Here is an 18107-nt window from a genome sequence, read left to right on the forward strand (position 1 = left end):
GGAAGTAAACAAGTGGCTGAGGAGCTGGTGTAGTAAGGAGGGGTTTGGGTTCCTGGAGAACTGGGCCAACTTCTCAGTCGGTCACCAGTACTATAGAAGGGATGGACTGCACCTAAATGAGGAGCGTGCAGATCTGCTGGGAGTGAAGATGGCGAAAAGTTAGAGGGGCTTTTAAACTAGGCGACAGGGGGGAGGGTCCAGAGGTAGACATAGTCAGCGCGGAACATATTCCAGAGGGTAGTATTGGGGGCATTAGTGGTAGGTTGACTAAAGAACATAAACCCGAGGCAAGTATAGTAATTATAGTCCTATTTGCAATCTCGGAACACCCAATAAGAGTACAGTATGTGACCGGTCTAAACTATGTTCACCAATGCCAGGAGCCTGGCGAATAAGATGGGTGAACTAGAGATACTGTTGTATGAGGAGCATTTCGATTTTGTGGGAATTTCAGAGACTTGGTTCAACAGCTCTCATGATTGGCTGGCAATCATTCAAGGGTATACCCTTTATCGCAGGGATAGAGAGGGTAAAAAAGGGGGAGGGGTATGCCTGTATATAAAGAATAATGTACAAGTGAATGTGAGAGATTCCATCACTAAGGGAGCTAGGGAGGAGGTGGAATCCTTATGGGTAGAGCTCCAAAGGGATGAAGCTAAGGGGAAAATAATACTGGGAGTATGCTATAGGCCCTCTGAGGTAGGAGGGGAGACGGACCTCCTATTACGATTTGGATTAGCAGCAAGGATGGGAAGTTTCATCATAATGGGGGATATTACTTATCCAGACATAGACTGGGCGGAGGGAACCACGCATTCGTCTAAGGCTCGCCAGTTCCTAAATGTCTTACAGGACAATTTCATGGGTCAGATGGTAGACGCACCAACTAGAAATAAAGTGTTACTGGATCTACTGATTACCAACAATACAGACCTGATTACGGATGTGGAAATACGGGGCAATTTAGGTAACAGCGATCAAAGGTCAATTAGCTTCACTATAAATCACACAAATAGGAAACATAAGGGGAATACAAAGACATTGAATTTTAAAAGAACAAACTTCCCCAAAGTACGAACCTTGCTAGAGGATATAAATTGGGATATAATCTTAGGAACAAAGAACACGGAGGAGAGATGGGTTTACTTTAAGAGCATATTAAATAAGGGCATTAGCCAGTGCATCCCATTGGGAAATACAAAAAGAGCGAACAAAATTCCTGGATGGCTTAACTCCAATGTAAAAATGCATATAAAAGCACAGGAGAAGGCCTTCAAAAATACAAGGCTGAGGGATCATCATCAGCATTCGGACTTTACAAAGAATGCAACAAAAAATGTAAGGGTGCAATTAGGGCGGCTGAGATAGAGCACGAAACACACATAGCGGAGGAGGGTAAAAAAAAATCAAGAAATTCTTTCACCCCAGAAGACCCAAATATAGAACAAAACTGCAATTTTTTTTTTTTTTTTTACGTTTTAGATATTGTTGTAGGAGGCCTCTAATGCAGAAATCAACAGGTTTTAACACTTTTGAAATTTTAGGATGTTTTTAGGCGAACGTTGTAATTTTTCAACATTGGGCCTGTTTGGTAGCAGAATTTCAGTAATTTTACTCATACTGTCAGAACAAATGTAGAGACCAACAAAGGGATTATTTGAAGGACTTTCGGCTTAAGTGCTTCAACAGTAGCTTGTATATCTATGCACTAATTATCACAAAATAATAATGATACAAGTAATATTTTTTATTAATAATCATTTATTATAAAACTATGTTTAAACTGATTTTACAAAACTTACTGCATTGAATGAAAACTTTGAGATTTATTATGTTTATCTAGATTTATCGCCATGCTCAGTTATGATAGTCCCAAAGGCAGTTCTTGACCTCTGAGAAGCAGAGGCGGACATTACACTTGCTGCAAAGTGTGTTGGTATATCCTTTACCACAGTGTCTGCAGCGTCCTCTACGTGTTTTTATAGCAACATTTCCATACATGTCCTTGCAAATGTCTTTTGGTGGATGTACAGTTGACCTTTTGGCTGGAGTGCCATTTGAATGTGAATGGTCTCTTCCTGTCAAGTAAGGGGCTCAGTCTGCAGAATTGGGCTCCCATGGATTAAACCTGGTCGCCCTCTCTTCAGTTTTATGACAGTTGTATCGACTAGAATGAGAGAGGATGTTAACTTGGCATGAAACAGCCTCCTGTTTAGTATCTTTTTTCTTGGGAGCATTCATTACTTTGCAGTCCCATTTGTACAGCTGCCATGAATTGATCACAGCTAGGATGATGGTGTGCCAGAAGATGTAAATGTAACAGAGGCGGGATTACAAAGGAAACTTATATTTTGCTGCAAACGATTGCAACATATCCACACCGCCCATGAATTTGTTATAGACACCCAAAATGTAAGGCCTCTCGACTTCAACATATCTTTTGGTGGCTTTTCCCATCATTGAATCTTCTCCACCGGTTCTGGGCCAGAAAAGTATTTTTATTTTTATTTTCCGGTTCACAGGCAATTTCACATTCTTCTTCATCACTTATATCAGTGTCCTCTGAGTCCATCTCAAAGTCACTGTGCCCATATTAAATGGCATCAATGACATGAAAAACATTGTAGATATTGCCCTTGCCTGGTGGCATTCTGAGATGGAAACACTAATTATTTTCCAGGCTAAACAATCTCAATGTAAATTAATCCTAGTCATACATAAACATTCAAAAGACTTAACACATTCCAATCAATTAACACAATCCACAGAAGGCACACCATACTATCAGTTTAGCCTATTGTGCCCTCTGCTTATTATACCATTAGCACCTATACCCCCTCCATACACCATAACATGATCACCTGTCCCTCATGTAGCAAGCAGATATTTAGGCAATGGCCAGAAAACACAACGGGACCAGTTAAGTATATACAGTACATACATTAAAAGATAAATAATAAATAATTAATTCCTTAATTTAAACTTGAATTTTTCTCGTTCAAAGGTTTTTATTGAAAGATCAACATATGGTAACAAGTATAATGTATCAATTAAAGGTATTTTAGTAGTTACATCTAAAATAAAGAAGCAGGTTACGGCATCGTATTAATATAACACACAGATGGTAAAATTAATATTAGATAAGTTCCCTATTTATCACAATGATACAGAGTTTTCCGACTGTTTCAATATTAGCTTACATTAATATTTAGAGGATCATTATCAGTTAATGAAAGAAAATGAGGTCTATTTGTGCCTGAGTTCTTATGTTTGTTAAACATTTGAATAACGTATATGTATCAAACTACTGAGTGTGATATTTTAAATACATTCCATATCACCGGTTGCTGTTAGGTACATTATGAAATGATCATAAGAGAGAAATAAGGAAGAGAAGAAAAAAGAAAGAAAGAAAATAAGGGTAAGGAAAGGTGGGGGGGGGGGGGCAGAGGGCATGGGGTGTTCCGGAGGCATGATCTATTCTTATGCCCTGTACACAATAGGATTTTCCGACAACAAAATCGTGGATTTTTTTCCGGCGGATGTTGGCTCAAACTTGTCTTGCATACACACGGTCACACAAATGTTGTCGGAAATTCCGAACGTCAAGAACGCGCTGACATACAACACGTACGACGAGCCGAGAAAAATTAAGTTCAATAGCCAGTGCGGTTCTTCTGCTTGATTCTGTGCATGCGTGGACTTTTGTGAGTCGGACTTATGTACACACGCTCGGAATTTCTGACAAGAAGTTTTGTTGTCGGAAAATTTGAGAACCAGCTCTCAAACATTTGTTGGCGGAAAGTCCGGCAACAAATGTTCTATGGAGCCTACACTCGGTCGGACTTTCCGACAACAAGCTCACATCCAACATTTGTTGTCGGAAAGTCCTATCGTGTGTACGGGGCATAGCAGTTTTATCATTGCTGCATATAAAAAATGTTAGTTACCATGACTGGAGTACCTGGTGGTCAAAGTTTATAGGTAAACAATGTGTGATCCATGGTTTCCATAGACCTTCACATCCTTTCAGATTTTCTTTATCTACGGCTTCCATTTTTGCATGCATCAATGACCGATTCATTCTGTGCTTGGTTTCTGCTATGTTTAGTAAGGGAGTTTTCTATGCTTTAGTTATTGTCTGTTTTGCGGCCATCATAAGTTGTATGAATAGCTTGAATTGTTTCATGTAATCAGGTTTTATATTTAAAAGGGCAGTTTCTGGATCTGGTATTAGTGTTATTTCAAATATTTCTGAAGCGAATAAAAAAAAAACTTTTTCCAGAATTTTTTTTATAATAGAACAATTATACCACATGTATATATGTTCCTTGTTCTGCACAGCTGCAAAAGCAGAGACCTGAGTAATCAGGCGCAAATTTAGCTATTGTAGCAGGAACCAAATACCAGCGTGAGAGTACCTTGTAGGTGGTTTCAATATCTATCACATTAGGAGAGAAAGATTCGATATTGGGCCAGATTGCAGACCATTCTGTTTTATCTATAGTTCGATCAAGATCTTTTCCCCATCTCGCCACATAAGGTGGTAATTTAACATCTGATTTAACTAGCAATGTGGAGTATATTGTTGATATGAGACCTCTGGCACGAGGGTCTTTTCGTGTGTATATTTTCAAACTTAGTAAAATCATCTACAGAGTCGTCAACGTTTAGGAAAGGAGTACAAAAGTTCTTAATTTGAAGGTAACAAAATATTTCTGATTGGGGGAGCCCAAAAGACTTACATAACTCTGGGAAGGGACGGATTATTGTATTTAGGATCATGTGATGTAAACATGTTATACCTGCTTTGGACCAAGCCCAAAAAGATCTGGGATAAGTCCATGCTGGATAGAAAGCTGGGTTTTTTAGAAAAGATAGAAGTGGATTATGTTTGGATTGCAGACCGTGAGAGATTTTGAGTCTATCCCAGATAGCTGATTGGATTTTTTAAGGTTTTAACGATCTACTGTATGGGACTTAACCAAAAAATATTGTGTATGGAGAGAGGGTCACAATCTATGCTTCGATGGTAACCCACAGGGGAATCTCAGTTTTGGAGTGATATTTTATGGATTGTGCTAGTTGAGCGGCTTGGAAATGTTTGGAAATCCTAGGCCACCATGGATTTTGGGAAGGAATAAGGTTTCTCTAGATATTCGTGGTTTGAGTTTCCCCAAGTAAATTTTTGTTGTATTATTCTAAGGAAATAGGCCGGGATGTGTATTGGAAGAACTCTGAAAAGGTACAGGAATGTAGGAAGTATGGCCATCTTTATTATATTTATTTTCCCAACCCATGAAGTCAGTATAGATGACCATTTTTAAAAGCAAGTTTGTAGTTAATTTTAGTAAAGAAGGATAGTTGGCGGAAAATAAATCCAAGTGGCTGGTAGTGAGCTGGATAGCCAGATAAGGAATGCTATGTGTAGCCCATTTAAAGGGTAATGATTCTTGTACAATTAATTCTTCTGCAGTGGTTAACGAGATGTTCAGTGCTGTAGATTTTTGAATATTAACTGTAAGGCCTGAGATGATCGAATAGTTGTTTTTTTTTTAGTATATTCATAAGGTTAGGAGCTGAAATTTGAGGTGATTAAAATAGAAGGATGTGAGCCGCAAATAAACATATCTTGTGGTGGCAACCTCCCATTTCTTTGCCTGTTATAGAAGGTTCCATTCATATTCTTTGTGCTAAAGGCTCAATAAGCAGAGCAAATCATAAAGGGCAGCACAGTGGTGTAGTGGTTAGCACTCTTGCCTTGCAGCAATAGGGTCACTGGTTCAAATCCCAACCATAACACTATCTGCCTGAAGTTTGCATGTCCTCCCTGTGCCTGGTAGGTTTATTGGCTTCTGTCCAAAAAAATAATTTGGCATGAGTGTGAGTTGGGGACCTTGGATTGCAGACCCCCTGGGGGTGGGTGGGTGTGTGTGGAGCGCTGTGTAGATTGATGGTGCTACATGGGTACCTTAAATATATAAAAAATAATAATATAGTGGATGGGCAACTTGATGAGATGCAATGTGCAGGGATGGGGAACATTGTGGGTGCTCACTCAGAATGGACTGGTGTCTTTATTCAACCTTACTAACTATGTAACTATGTAAGTTGAGAGCGGCCATCCTTGACGTGTGCCCCTTTCTATGTTGAATGTTTCAGATTTGTAACCTGCGTATTTAATGTACGCTTTAGGTTTGCAGTAAAGTGCTGAGATCCATTGTAAGAAATGGGGGGCCGAATCCCCATTTACTAAGAGTATAGTGCATATAGGAAAATGGAATCAAATGCCTTTTTTTATATCTAATGAGAGGAAATGGGCAGGGATGTGGCGTAATTTCGCAGCATGTGATAGAAGGGTGGCACGTCTAATATTATCACTTGCTTGTCGGATAGGGATAAATCCTGCTTGGTCTTCATGTATAATTTCACCAATGAATAAAGAAGGGGAATTTGGGACTTTAAATGAGGCACGGTTACTTTTACCAATTAATGTATTAAGTCTAGTAACAAGGATTTTAGCTAATACATAATACATGTACATTTAGCTGTACATAATTACATAGTTACATAGTAGGTGAGGTCGAAAAAAGACACAAGTCCATCAAGTCCAACCTATGTGTGTGATTATATGTCAGTATTACATTGTATATCCCTGTATGTTGTGGTCGTTCAGGTGCTTATCTAATAGTTTCTTGAAGCTATCAATGCTCCCAGCTGAGACCACCACTTGTGGAAGGGAATTCCACATCCTTGCCACTCTTACAGTAAAAAACCCTCTACATAGTTTAAGGTTAAACCTCTTTTCTTCTAATTTTAATGAGTGGTCACGTGTCTTGTTAAACTCCCTTCCACAGAAAAGTTTTATCCCTATTGTAGGGTCACCAGTATGGTATTTGTAAATTGAAATCATATCCCCTCTGAAGCATCTCTGTGCTTGTGAGTTCAGTGCTCACAACCTTTCCTCATAACTAAGATCCTCAAGACCCTTTATTAGCTTTGTTGCCCTTCTCTGGACCTTCTCCTGTTCCAGCACATCCTTCCTGAGGACTGGAGCCCAGAACTGGACAGCATACTCCAGGTGCGACCGGACCAGAGTCTTGTAGAGTGGGAGAATTATTGTTATTATCTCTGGAGTTGATCCCCTTTTTAATGTCAATATTCTGTTTGCTTTGTTATCAGCAGCTTGGCATTGCATGCCATTGCTGAGCCTATCATCTACTAGGACCCCCAGGTCCTTTTCCATCCTAGATTCCTCCAGAGGTTCTCCCCCCAGTGTATAGATTGCATTCATATTTTTGTCACCCAAATGCATTATTTTACATTTTTCTAAATTGAACCTCATTTGCCATGTAGTCGCCCACCCCATTAATTTGTTCTGATTTTTTTGCCAGGTTTCCACATCCTGCGGAGAAGTTATTGCCCCGCTTAGCTTAGTATCATCCGCAAATACAGAGATTGAACTGTTTATCCCATCCTCCAGGTCGTTTATGATCCTGTTGAATTTGTTCATAAATGACCTGGAGTATGGGGGTAAACAGTTCAATCTCTATATTTGCGGACGATACTAAGCTAAGCAGGGCAATAACTTCTCCGCATGATGTGGAAACCCTGCAAGAAGATCTGAACAAATTAATGGGGTGGACAACTACATGGCAGATGAGGTTCAAAGTAGAAAAATGTAAAATAATGCATTTGGGTGGAAAAAATATGAATGCAATCTATACACTGGGGGGAGAACCTCTGGGGGAATCTAGGATGGAAAAGGACCTGGGCGTCCTAGTAGATGATAGGCTGCTGGTGACCCCACAATAGGCATAACATTTTTCTGTGGAAGGGAGTTTAAAAAAGAAACGTGGCCACTCATTAAGATTAGAAGAAAAGAGGTTTAACCTTAGACTGCGAAATGGGTTCTTTACTGTAAGAGCGGCAAGGTTATGGAATTCCCTTCCACAGGCGGTGACATCGATAGTTTCAAATAACTATTAGATAAGCACCTGAATGACCGCAACATACAGGGATTTACAATGTAATACTGACATATAATCACACACATAGGTTGGACTTGATGGACTTTTGTCTTTTTTCAACCTTGCCTACTATGTAACTATGTAACTATGTAGCCCTCACACCTCCTACAGCCAAAAGAATGTGGATCCACCCTTTGTGCTAGGAGTCTCCATTGAAAGTTACTGTTAATAATACAACATACTAAGACATTGTAGACAGTTGTGCTCTTCCAACCGTGTGGTTTGGTGAAGACCCTTTACTGCTCCAGCATGACTGAGTCCCTGTATACAAAGTCAGCTCCATAAAGACATGGTTTGACCAATTTTGTGTGGAGGAACTCAAGTGTCCTGCACAGAGCCCTGACCTCAACTCTGCTGAACACCTTTGGGATGAATTGGAACACCGATAGTGAGCCAACATCAGTACCTGACCTCACAAATGTTCTTTTGGCTGGTTAGACACAAATACCCACAGACACACTCCAAAATTTGTGGGAAGGCTTCCCAGAATAGTGGAGCCAGATCTATAAAGAAAATGGTTTGCCCAGTTTGGTATGGAGGAACTTGAGTTTCCTGCACAGAGCCCTGACCTCAACCCTACTGAAAAACTTTAGGATGAATTGGAACGATGATTGCGAGCCAGGTCTTCTCCAACATCAGTATCTGACCTCACAAATTTTCTTTTGGCTGATTGGACACAAATTCTTACAGACACATCTCTATAATTTTGTTGGAAGCCTCCCCAAAAGAGTGTACAAAGAAAAATGAATTGCCTGTAGGACTTTGGATGAGGCGCAACACACTCAATAATAAAATCGTAAAGTAAAGATTTATTGGTAAATACAATTTCCAACAGATCAACAGTGACATAATTGCCATATAGTCAAGCAGATTGGTCAATATATACATATTGATTCCATAGCCAGGTACAGGTGTTTCAAAGATCAATCCATAATGGGTGTGACCTTGCATCTATGTAACCCAGCATGCTTCGTGACGCTATGTCACAAAATGCGTTGGGTTATATAGATGCAAGTTCACACACATTATGGATTGATCTTTGAAACACCTGTACCTGGCTATGGAATCAGTATGTACAGTATATATTGACCAATCTGCTTGACTATATGGCAATTATGTCACTGTTGTTGATCTGTTGGAAATTGTATTTATCAATAAATCTTTACTTAATGATTTTATTATTCAGTGTGTTGCACCTGATTCAAAGTCCCACGGGCAGTTCACTTTTCTTTGTATATTGTATGGGGATGGAGGCATCTCACAGGGCACATCCAACCATACGTTGTTAGTTAGTTCCCAGAAAAGTGGAGCCAGCTTCATAAAGACATGTTTTGATGGGTTTGGTGTGGAGGAACTCAAGTGTCCTTCAGAGTTCTGACCTCAACCCTACTGAACACCTTTGGGATAAATTGCAATGATGATTGTGAGCCAGGTCTTCTCATCCAACATCAGTACCTGACCTCACAAATGTTATTTTGGCTGGTTGGACACAAATTCCTACAGACACACTTCAAAATTTGTGGGAAGCCTTCCCAGAAGAGTGGAGTCAGATCTATAAAGAAAATGGTGTGGATACTTTGGTGTGGAGGAACTTTAATGTCCTGCACAGAGCCCTGACCTCAACCCTACTGAACAGCTTTGGGAGGAACTGGAATGCCGATTGTGAGCCAGGTCCTCTCCCCTGACATCTCACAAGTTTTCTTTTGTCTGATTGGACACAAATTCTTACAGGAACACTCCATAATTATGTTGGAAGCCTTCACAAAAGAGTGGAGTCAGCTCCATAAAAACATGCTTTGATGGGTTTGGTGTGGAGAAACTCAAGTGTCCTTCAAAAAGCTCTGACCTCAACATTACTGAACACCTTTGGGATGAATTGGAAGGCCAACTGTGAGCCAGTAAGGCAAAACTGCTTGGGTTTGATTTGAGGGCAAATGGAGGTCAATGGAAGTCAATGGAAAACAAATCTTGAAAATCATTTCTGTCTATTCTCAAGGCTAATAGGCAAGGGATTGTGAAACAAAGGGCATGGGAAGCTGGACGCTGCCAGGGAGGACATCTACCAATATAAATGTTTTTGAGTAACATTCGGCAGGTTGCAGCTCTTTTAATAAGGCTTAAAGTGATGATGATCAATTGATCAATTGATCATCAACACTTGCTAGGTTTGCAAAGCCTATATTTATGTTAAAATATACACTCCCCAGAAGTTGATGAGTGTCTTGAACACAATAAAAGGTTATACCTTGTGATGGTGAAATCTTACGTTGGGCTTTTGGTTTATTCTTCTGCCGTATGTTGAGATTACAGACATTGTTGTACATTTCTTCCTCACCGGAGACCCCTGCAGACAGAAACAGACCTAAAAAAGTGATCCCAGACAATGTGTGCAATCACTCAGCCCCATGTACACTGCAGAAATAAAACAATACAGTTATTTTTTTTGTGTGCTGGTGAATACTTTGGTGGGTGGTGGTGTGTTTTTCCTGCACATTTAATGCCCACACTTTTTCCAGCATTAAAACACAAAAACATAAAGTGCATCAAAATGTGTATCAACATGGTAATGTGTAAGCCCCCTTTCACGCGATCGGACCATTCAGATCCGCCTGTCAGTTTTAACGGCGGACCTAAACGGGCGCTCCATGGTAGCCTATGAAGCGACGGATGTCAGCGGAGACATGTCCGCTGACATCCGACCCGGTTCGATCCGCTAAAAGCAGACGGATGGCCCTACGTCCAGATCCGTCGCTGGCAGATCGGGTGAGATCTGATGAAAACGGACATGCTGTCCGTTTTCATCCGATCCCTCCATAGGCGGCAGCGGCGCCTGACAAGCCCTTCCCCACTCAGTGAGCAGAGAGGGACCTGTCATCCGCCGGCTCAGCGAAGATCAACGGAGAGATCTCCCACTGAGCCGGCGGACTCCGTGGAAGCGGAGTCTGCCTCGTGTGAAAGGGGCCTTAAATGCATCAAAGTTTGCAAAAATATTCTATAAGCTGCTACATTGTAGATGGGGACTTGGTAACCATGTATTTGGGGTTTTATGTAATCAACTCACTCTCTCCCTCCCTCTCCCTCAAATTCAAATAGGTCCATTTGTAGGATATACAGTATCTCTCGTAAGTCAGTACACCCCTCAAATTTTTGTAAATATTTTATTCTATCTTTTCATGTGACAATACTGAAGAAATTACACTTTGCTACAATGTAAAGTAGTGAGTGTACAGCTTGTATAACAGTGTAAATTTGCTGTCCCCTCAAAATAACTCAACACACAGCCATTAATGTCTAAACCGCTGGCAACAAAAGAGAGTACACCCCTAAGTGAAAATGTCCAATTTGGGCCCAAAGTGTCAATATTTTGTGTGGCCACCATTATTTTCCAGCACTGCCTTAACCCTCTTGGGCTTGGAGTTCACCAGAGCGTCACAGGTTACCACTGGAGTCCTCTTCCACTCCTCCATGACGACATCACGGAGCTGGTGGATGTTAGAGACCTTGCGCTCCTCCACCTTCCGTTTGAGGATGCCTCACAGATGCTCACTAGGGTTTAGGTCTGGAGACATGCTTGGCCAGTCCATCACCTTTACCCTCAGCTTCTTTAGCAAGGCAGTGGTCGCTTGGAGGTGTGTTTGGGGTCGTTATCATGTTAGAATACTGCCCTGCGGCCCAGTCTCCGAAGGGAGGGGATCATGCTCTGCTTCAGTATGTCACAGTACATGTTGGCATTCATGGTTCCCTCAATGAACTGTAGCTCCCCAGTGCCGGCAGTACTCATGCAGCCCCAGACCATGATGCTCCCACCACCATGCTTGATTGTAGGCAACACACACTTGTCTTTGTACTCCTCCACTTATTTCACCTGGTTGCCGCCACACACACTTGACACCATCTGAAATAAGTTTATCTTGGTCTCATCAGACCACAGGACATGGTTTCAGCAATCCATGTCCTTAGCCTGCTTGTCTTCAGCATGTTTGCGGACTTTCTTGTGCATCATCTTTAGAAGAAGCATCCTTCTGGGACAACAGTCATGCAGACCAGTTTGATGCAGTGTGCGGCATATGGTCTAAGCACTGACAGGCTGGCCCCCCACCCCTTCAACCTCGTGCACGTGAACTCAACTTCTTTGGTTGACCAAGGTGAGGCCTGTTCTGAGTGGAACCTGTCCTGGTAAACCACTGTATGGTCTTGGCCACCGTGCTGCAGCTCAGTTTCAGGGTCTTGGCAATCTTTTTATAGCCTAGGCCAGTGATGGCAAACCTTGGCACCCCAGATGTTTTGGAACTACATTTCCCATGATGCTCATACACTCTGCAGTGTAGTTGAGCATCATGGGAAATGTAGTTCCAAAACATCTGGAGTGCCAAGGTTCGCCATCACTGGCCTAGGCCATCTTTATGTAGAGCAACAATTCTTTTTTTTTCAGATACTCAGAGAGTTCTTTGCCATGAGGTGCCATGTTTAACTTCAGTGACCAGTATGAGAGAGTGAGAGCGATAACACCAAATTTAACACACCTGCTCCCCATTCACGCCTGAGACCTTGTAACATTATTGAGTCACATGACATTGGGGAGGGAAAATGGCTAATTGGGCCCAATTTGGACATTTTCACATAGGAGGTGTACTCACTTTTGTTGCCAGCGGTTTAGACATTAATGGCTGTGTGTTGAGTTATTTTGAGGGGACAGCAAATTTACACTGTTATACAAGCTGTACACTCACTACTTTACATTGTAGCAAAGTGTCATTTCTTCAGTGTTATAGAAAGAACAGTGCAGCGCTGGATATATATCTTAAATGAAAATTGTGTAAATACAATATATCAATGCAAAATTAATAGAATTATATCAACCAGTGTGCGGTCAGTTTAACATAGTAGATTGCATAACAGTGAGAAATGAATAAATGCAGGTGAAAAAATAAAAATAAAAATTATTATTAAAGTCCCAAAAATTAAAAGTCACAAAAAAACAATGGTGTTCCAATATGAAATCCTGGATCTATATTCCACCGCAGGTGCTGCCCACCACCTAATGAGTAATATTGGAGGCTTACCAGACAGCCTGCGACCGCCCTTATTCAGGGGGGTCAAAACAGGCTCAGTAGGAATATGTGGACCATCCAAAAGATGCTGGCCCGGGAGTGTTCCTCATATGGCAATCAAGATTTTCTCAAACACAAAATTAGCAGAAGGGGCCCAAAGGGTGGTGCTCAAGAGCTTAAATTCCTCGTAGTAAGTCACTACATTCGTGTTTGTTGCACGACAATTGTGTATCGGTAGTATGCAAGCTAGTGTTGTCACATGAAAAGAATAAAATATTTACAAAAATGTGAGGGGTGTACTCACTTTTGTGAGATACTGTATTTGTTTTAGCATCACCAAAGCTGTTGTAGAGTAGAGTTGGGTAAATAGTTCCCCTGATTTGTGTTCCCCTGCCAAATGCCCTGAGATGCACAATGCATTCTGCGCCCTGATTGGGCAAAGCTTTGTCCAGTCAGAGCGCAGTAAAATCTTGTTGTTAAGGAGCGGGGCCAGGAAGCCAGCCACAGCGTCCTTAAAGGGTAAGTTTACCTTTACAGAAAAATCTGTAAGATGAACTTACACAGAACCCCCTCCTCACCCCCCCATCCCACTGACCTGCAGCATGGTAATCTCCCATTCTGAGCCCCGGTATAGCCGCCTCAATGGACCGGGTCTTAGAAATCCCCCCATCAGGAGGGATGTTTTGGAGCATTCAAATTGGTCAGCGCTGTCACATGGGCGGCACCGACCAATCAGATCCCATGTAGCCCATCCTGTCAGTGGGGAAGAAGTAGAGGGAATGCCAAGGGTATTTCTAAGCCCCGGTCTGGTGAGGGGGCTATAGCAGGGCTCAGAATGGGTGATCATCATGCTGCAGCACAGCAGGACGGAGGCTAAGGTGGGGGTCCTGTGTAAGTTCACCTTACAGATTTCTCTGTAAATGTGAACTTACACTTTAACAACCGATGAGTCATCAACTATTAATGGGCTTCCCCGCTGACAGCTGAATAAAAAAACATTAAAAAAATTACTGGTAAAAAAACCATACCAGGCCATTCCTTTATTAAAAAACAACAAAAAAAACACTCCCCGATGTAAATCCATTGTCAATTACACCGCCCACCACACCCGCAAAAAAAAAAAAAAAAACGCTCCCACCATTCATGAAGGCTGGCCCTCTACTGTAGGCTCCGTCATTTGACAGTTCTTTTATAGGTAAGGGCGGGGCCACCTGCCACTGTCACCTGGTTGTACCTCCCACTTGTGACGTCATGGACAGGTGCATGCTGGGTCGACAACGTCACAAGGAGGCATTGCCACCAGGTGACGTCGCCAGGTGGCACTGCCCTTCTCTATAAAAGAACTGTCAAACAGAGGGACCCGCAGTAGGCAGCTAGGACTGCATTTTTTTATTTTTATTTGTATTTTTCAGGTGTGGCGGGTGGCATGATTGACGATGGATTTACATCGAGAGACTTTTTTTTTTTTTTTTAATAAAGGAATTGACAAACATTGTCTCTGTGTTTTTATTACTTTTTGACACTTTTTTGGTGAATACTCATTCACATGGGGGAGCCCGGGATCTGGGGGCCCCCTTGTTTAAGGGGGCTTCCAGATTACGATAAGCCCCACCTGCAGACCCCCACAGCCACCGGCCACTGTTGTGGGGATGAGGCCCTTGTCCCCGTCAACATGAGGACAAGGTGCTTTGGGGTGGCCCAAAAAGCACCCAACTCCTATGTGGTATGGATGGGGGCACTGTTTTTTTTTTTTAGTTTTTTTTTTTTAGTTTCTTTAGTTTTTTTTTCAATAGCCAGGTGCATGCAATTGAAACCATGAGTAAATTTTAATGTGATTTGACTCATTTTTTTTTCTTTAGAAATGTTAGTTTTGCTGCAGCATGTTCTATACACAGTACAGATGCGCCACTTTACAGGCAGACTAAGGGGACCCCCCAGGCACTATATTTAAAGAGTTTCCTGATTTAAAGAGCTTTGTGACGATGACCTTTCCTATTGGCTGAAGCGCGTTGAGGCTTGAGCGCGTCATCGCGACACCAGATCCGCCCGAAAATTGACTACCGGGGACCGAGCCTCACTGCAACAGAAAGGTGACCAACAGGAAATTGGCTGTATAACCTTTCCATTTTAAACACATAGTGATCACACCGGGTGCCAGGCACAGGCACCAAATCATGTGAGTGCATCCCATATGTTTTACTTTATATAATTTTAATAAAAAATGGTTTTGACACAATGGGTGTCCCCCTTCTGTCATTTTGTCTCCCCATCCATGAGGGATCATCCTAAGCACAGCTGATTCTGTAATTTATCGACTAGCTTTATTCCCCACAAAGCACAAGTGACCACTCTAGCAATAGGTGGTCAACTTGTAGGGGTGAGTGTACATCCAAGTGGGGCACCTCTGTCTGAACACTAAATATTGGAGCACTGAATATTTATCTACACACAAGCACTTTACTTCACATACATGTGATGTTTCTAATTAATTGAATATTTGATTTACATGTTTATGTTTATCATGTTTAAATTTTGTACAAGCTAAGCACGTTGTCCAACCACTTCATTTCACAGTGACGCTAGTCAGCTCACATTTACACCACTGCTGACAATTGTTTGATTGATTCATTTTATCATTTTCTTTGGCGCAAAGTTTTTTTGTTCATTATATTTAAAGGAATTTTTCATTTTTATTTTTGCACTTTAACCACTTAAGCCCCGGAAGGATTTACCCCCTTCCTGACCAGAGCACTTTTTGCGATTCGGCACTGCGTCGCTTTAACTGACAATTGCGCGGTCGTGCGACGTTGCACCCAAACAAAATTGACGTTGTTTTTTTCTCACAAATAGAGCTTAGTTTTGGTGGTACTGTATTAGATTGCCTATGCGGTTTTCAATTTTTGCACTATAAACAAAAAAAGAGCGATAATTTTTTTTTAAAAAAGCAATATTTTTTACTTTTTGTGATAATAAATATCCCCAAAAAACATTTTTTTTCCTCAGTTTAGGCCGATATGTATTCTACATATTTTTGGTAAAAAAAAAATTGCAATAAGTGTATATTGATTGGTTTTTGCAAAAGTTTACAGAATAGGGGATAGTTTTATGGCATTTTTATTATATATTTTTTTTTATTAGTAATGGCGGCGATCTGCGATTTTTATCATGACTGCGACATTATGGCGGACACATCGGACACTTTTGACACTATTTTGGGACCATTGTCATTGATACAGCGATCAGTGCTATAAAAATGCACTGATTACTGTGTAAATGTCACTGCCAGGAAGGGGTTAAACATTAGGGGGCGATCAAGGGGTTAAGTGTGTCTTAGGGAGGGAGGGATTCTAACTGTGGGGGGATGGGCTACCACTCACATGACAGCGATCACTGCTCCTGATCACAGGGAGCAGTAGATCTCTGTCATGACACAAGCCAGAATGGGGAAATGTCTTGTTTACAAAGCCATCTGCCCATTCTGCGGTTCCGTGACACGATCGCCAGGAGACCAGCAGACATCAATTCCGCCGGTCCCGCGGGCACGTTCACTCTGTACGCGGTGGGTGTGCGCACCCGATAGTGCCGCCAATTAAAGGGGATGTACAGGTACGCCCATTTGCCCACCACTGCCATTGTGCCGACGTATATCGTCGTGCGGCGGTCGGCAAGTGGTTATAATATATTTTATGGTAAATATATGGAGGTACACAAAATACATAAACATTGGAAAAATCACAGGAAGATGCTTTCTTTTTAAAATGTTAGACTATTTATTCTTAATAAAAACCAAGGAGATAAAATAGATACAGTATATCCAAATTTGTTTAACATATAATTACATAGTTAGGTTGAAAATGTCCCTCTAGTTCAGGAGTTTCCAAACTGCAGCCCAGGGGCCAGATGCAACCCTTCGCTTTCTTTTATCCAGCCCTTGGGGCACTATTCCTTCCACTTGAGGCACTTTTTCATCCACTGATACCAACAACAGGGCATCATTTCTCCCAATAACACAAATGATGAGACCTAATTCCTCTCACTGACACCAACGAAGGGTAACAATTTCTCCCAATGACAACAACGGGGGGTCCACTGACACCAATGATGGGACCCAATTACTCCCACTGACACCAACGAAGGGTAACAATTTCTCCCAATGATAACAACAATGGGGTCCACTGAAACAAATGATGGGACATTATTTTTTTCCACTGACGTCAGGACCTTTTCTACTCAGACTGGCCACAGTCCAGCCCTTCTAAAGTCAGAAGGACAGTAAACTGGCCCTTTATTTAGAAAGCTTGGAGACCCTTGCTCTAGTTCATCCAATAGAAAAAAATAGTTCACCAAAATTGAATGATATTTGCTAAACTGTTGATGATTCGAACCCGGGTGGAATCACCTATCTGTAACTGACACAATTCATTCCTAATGAACATAATACAATCACATATTTTGGTCTTACTTGTCCCCGTCTGCAGATCTCCAGGGGTTCCTTGTTATGTTCTGTGGACAACCAGGATTCCGTGTGCTCTGTGATCTGTCTCTTCGGGGACTCCAATTGTCTTCTGCTCTGATTGTGAGAAAAATAGGACATCCTATAGCGGAGTTTAGTTTGAGGAACTGAAAATGACCACAAAAGAGGGGAAGTGTATGCAGTTGAATCATATTGCTATTATTATGATTATTATTAAAGTTGAACTATAGGCAAAGCTTTTATTTTTTTCATTTTGGATAGAGTAAGGGAAGGTTATGTCAGATTTTTTTTTCACCATCTGTGTCCAATTGCAGAGTAGGGATGAGCCGAACACCCCCCGGTTCAGTTTGTACCAGAACATGCAAACAGGCAAAAAATTTGGCAGAACACACAAACACCATTAAAGTATATGAGACACGAACATGAAAAATCAAAAGTGCTAATTTTAAGGGCTTATTTGCAAGTTATTGTCAGGAAGGGTTTCCTCCATGTGTTATGGAAGCATCCTTCCAGCACCCAAGCCCCGGTCCAAGGTCACCCCCCCCCCCCCAG

The 18107-nt window shown here is 41.6% G+C and overlaps 1 protein-coding gene across 3 annotated transcripts in view; it reads right to left on the reverse strand.

Moving 5' to 3' along the window:
• The window catches only part of LOC141134911 (C-type lectin domain family 2 member B-like), a 31735-nt gene extending 14035 nt beyond the window's left edge, over positions 1–17700 (reverse strand). Inside the window, exons 1-2 of one of the 3 annotated variants that reach the window (XM_073624344.1) lie at positions 17544–17700; positions 10276–10392 (exon numbers count right to left, since the gene is read on the reverse strand). In XM_073624344.1, coding sequence (XP_073480445.1) covers positions 10276–10354 — 79 coding nt within the window. In that variant the 5' untranslated portion in view covers positions 10355–10392; positions 17544–17700. The remainder of the gene's footprint in view (positions 1–10275; positions 10393–17543) is intronic. The other 2 variants (XM_073624345.1, XM_073624343.1) reach the window with 2 other exon arrangements.
• Positions 17701–18107: the final 407 nt, after the last annotated feature.

This window comes from Aquarana catesbeiana, linkage group LG03 (genome assembly GCF_042186555.1).
Source record: "Aquarana catesbeiana isolate 2022-GZ linkage group LG03, ASM4218655v1, whole genome shotgun sequence".
Taxonomy (NCBI): Eukaryota; Metazoa; Chordata; class Amphibia; order Anura; family Ranidae; genus Aquarana; species Aquarana catesbeiana.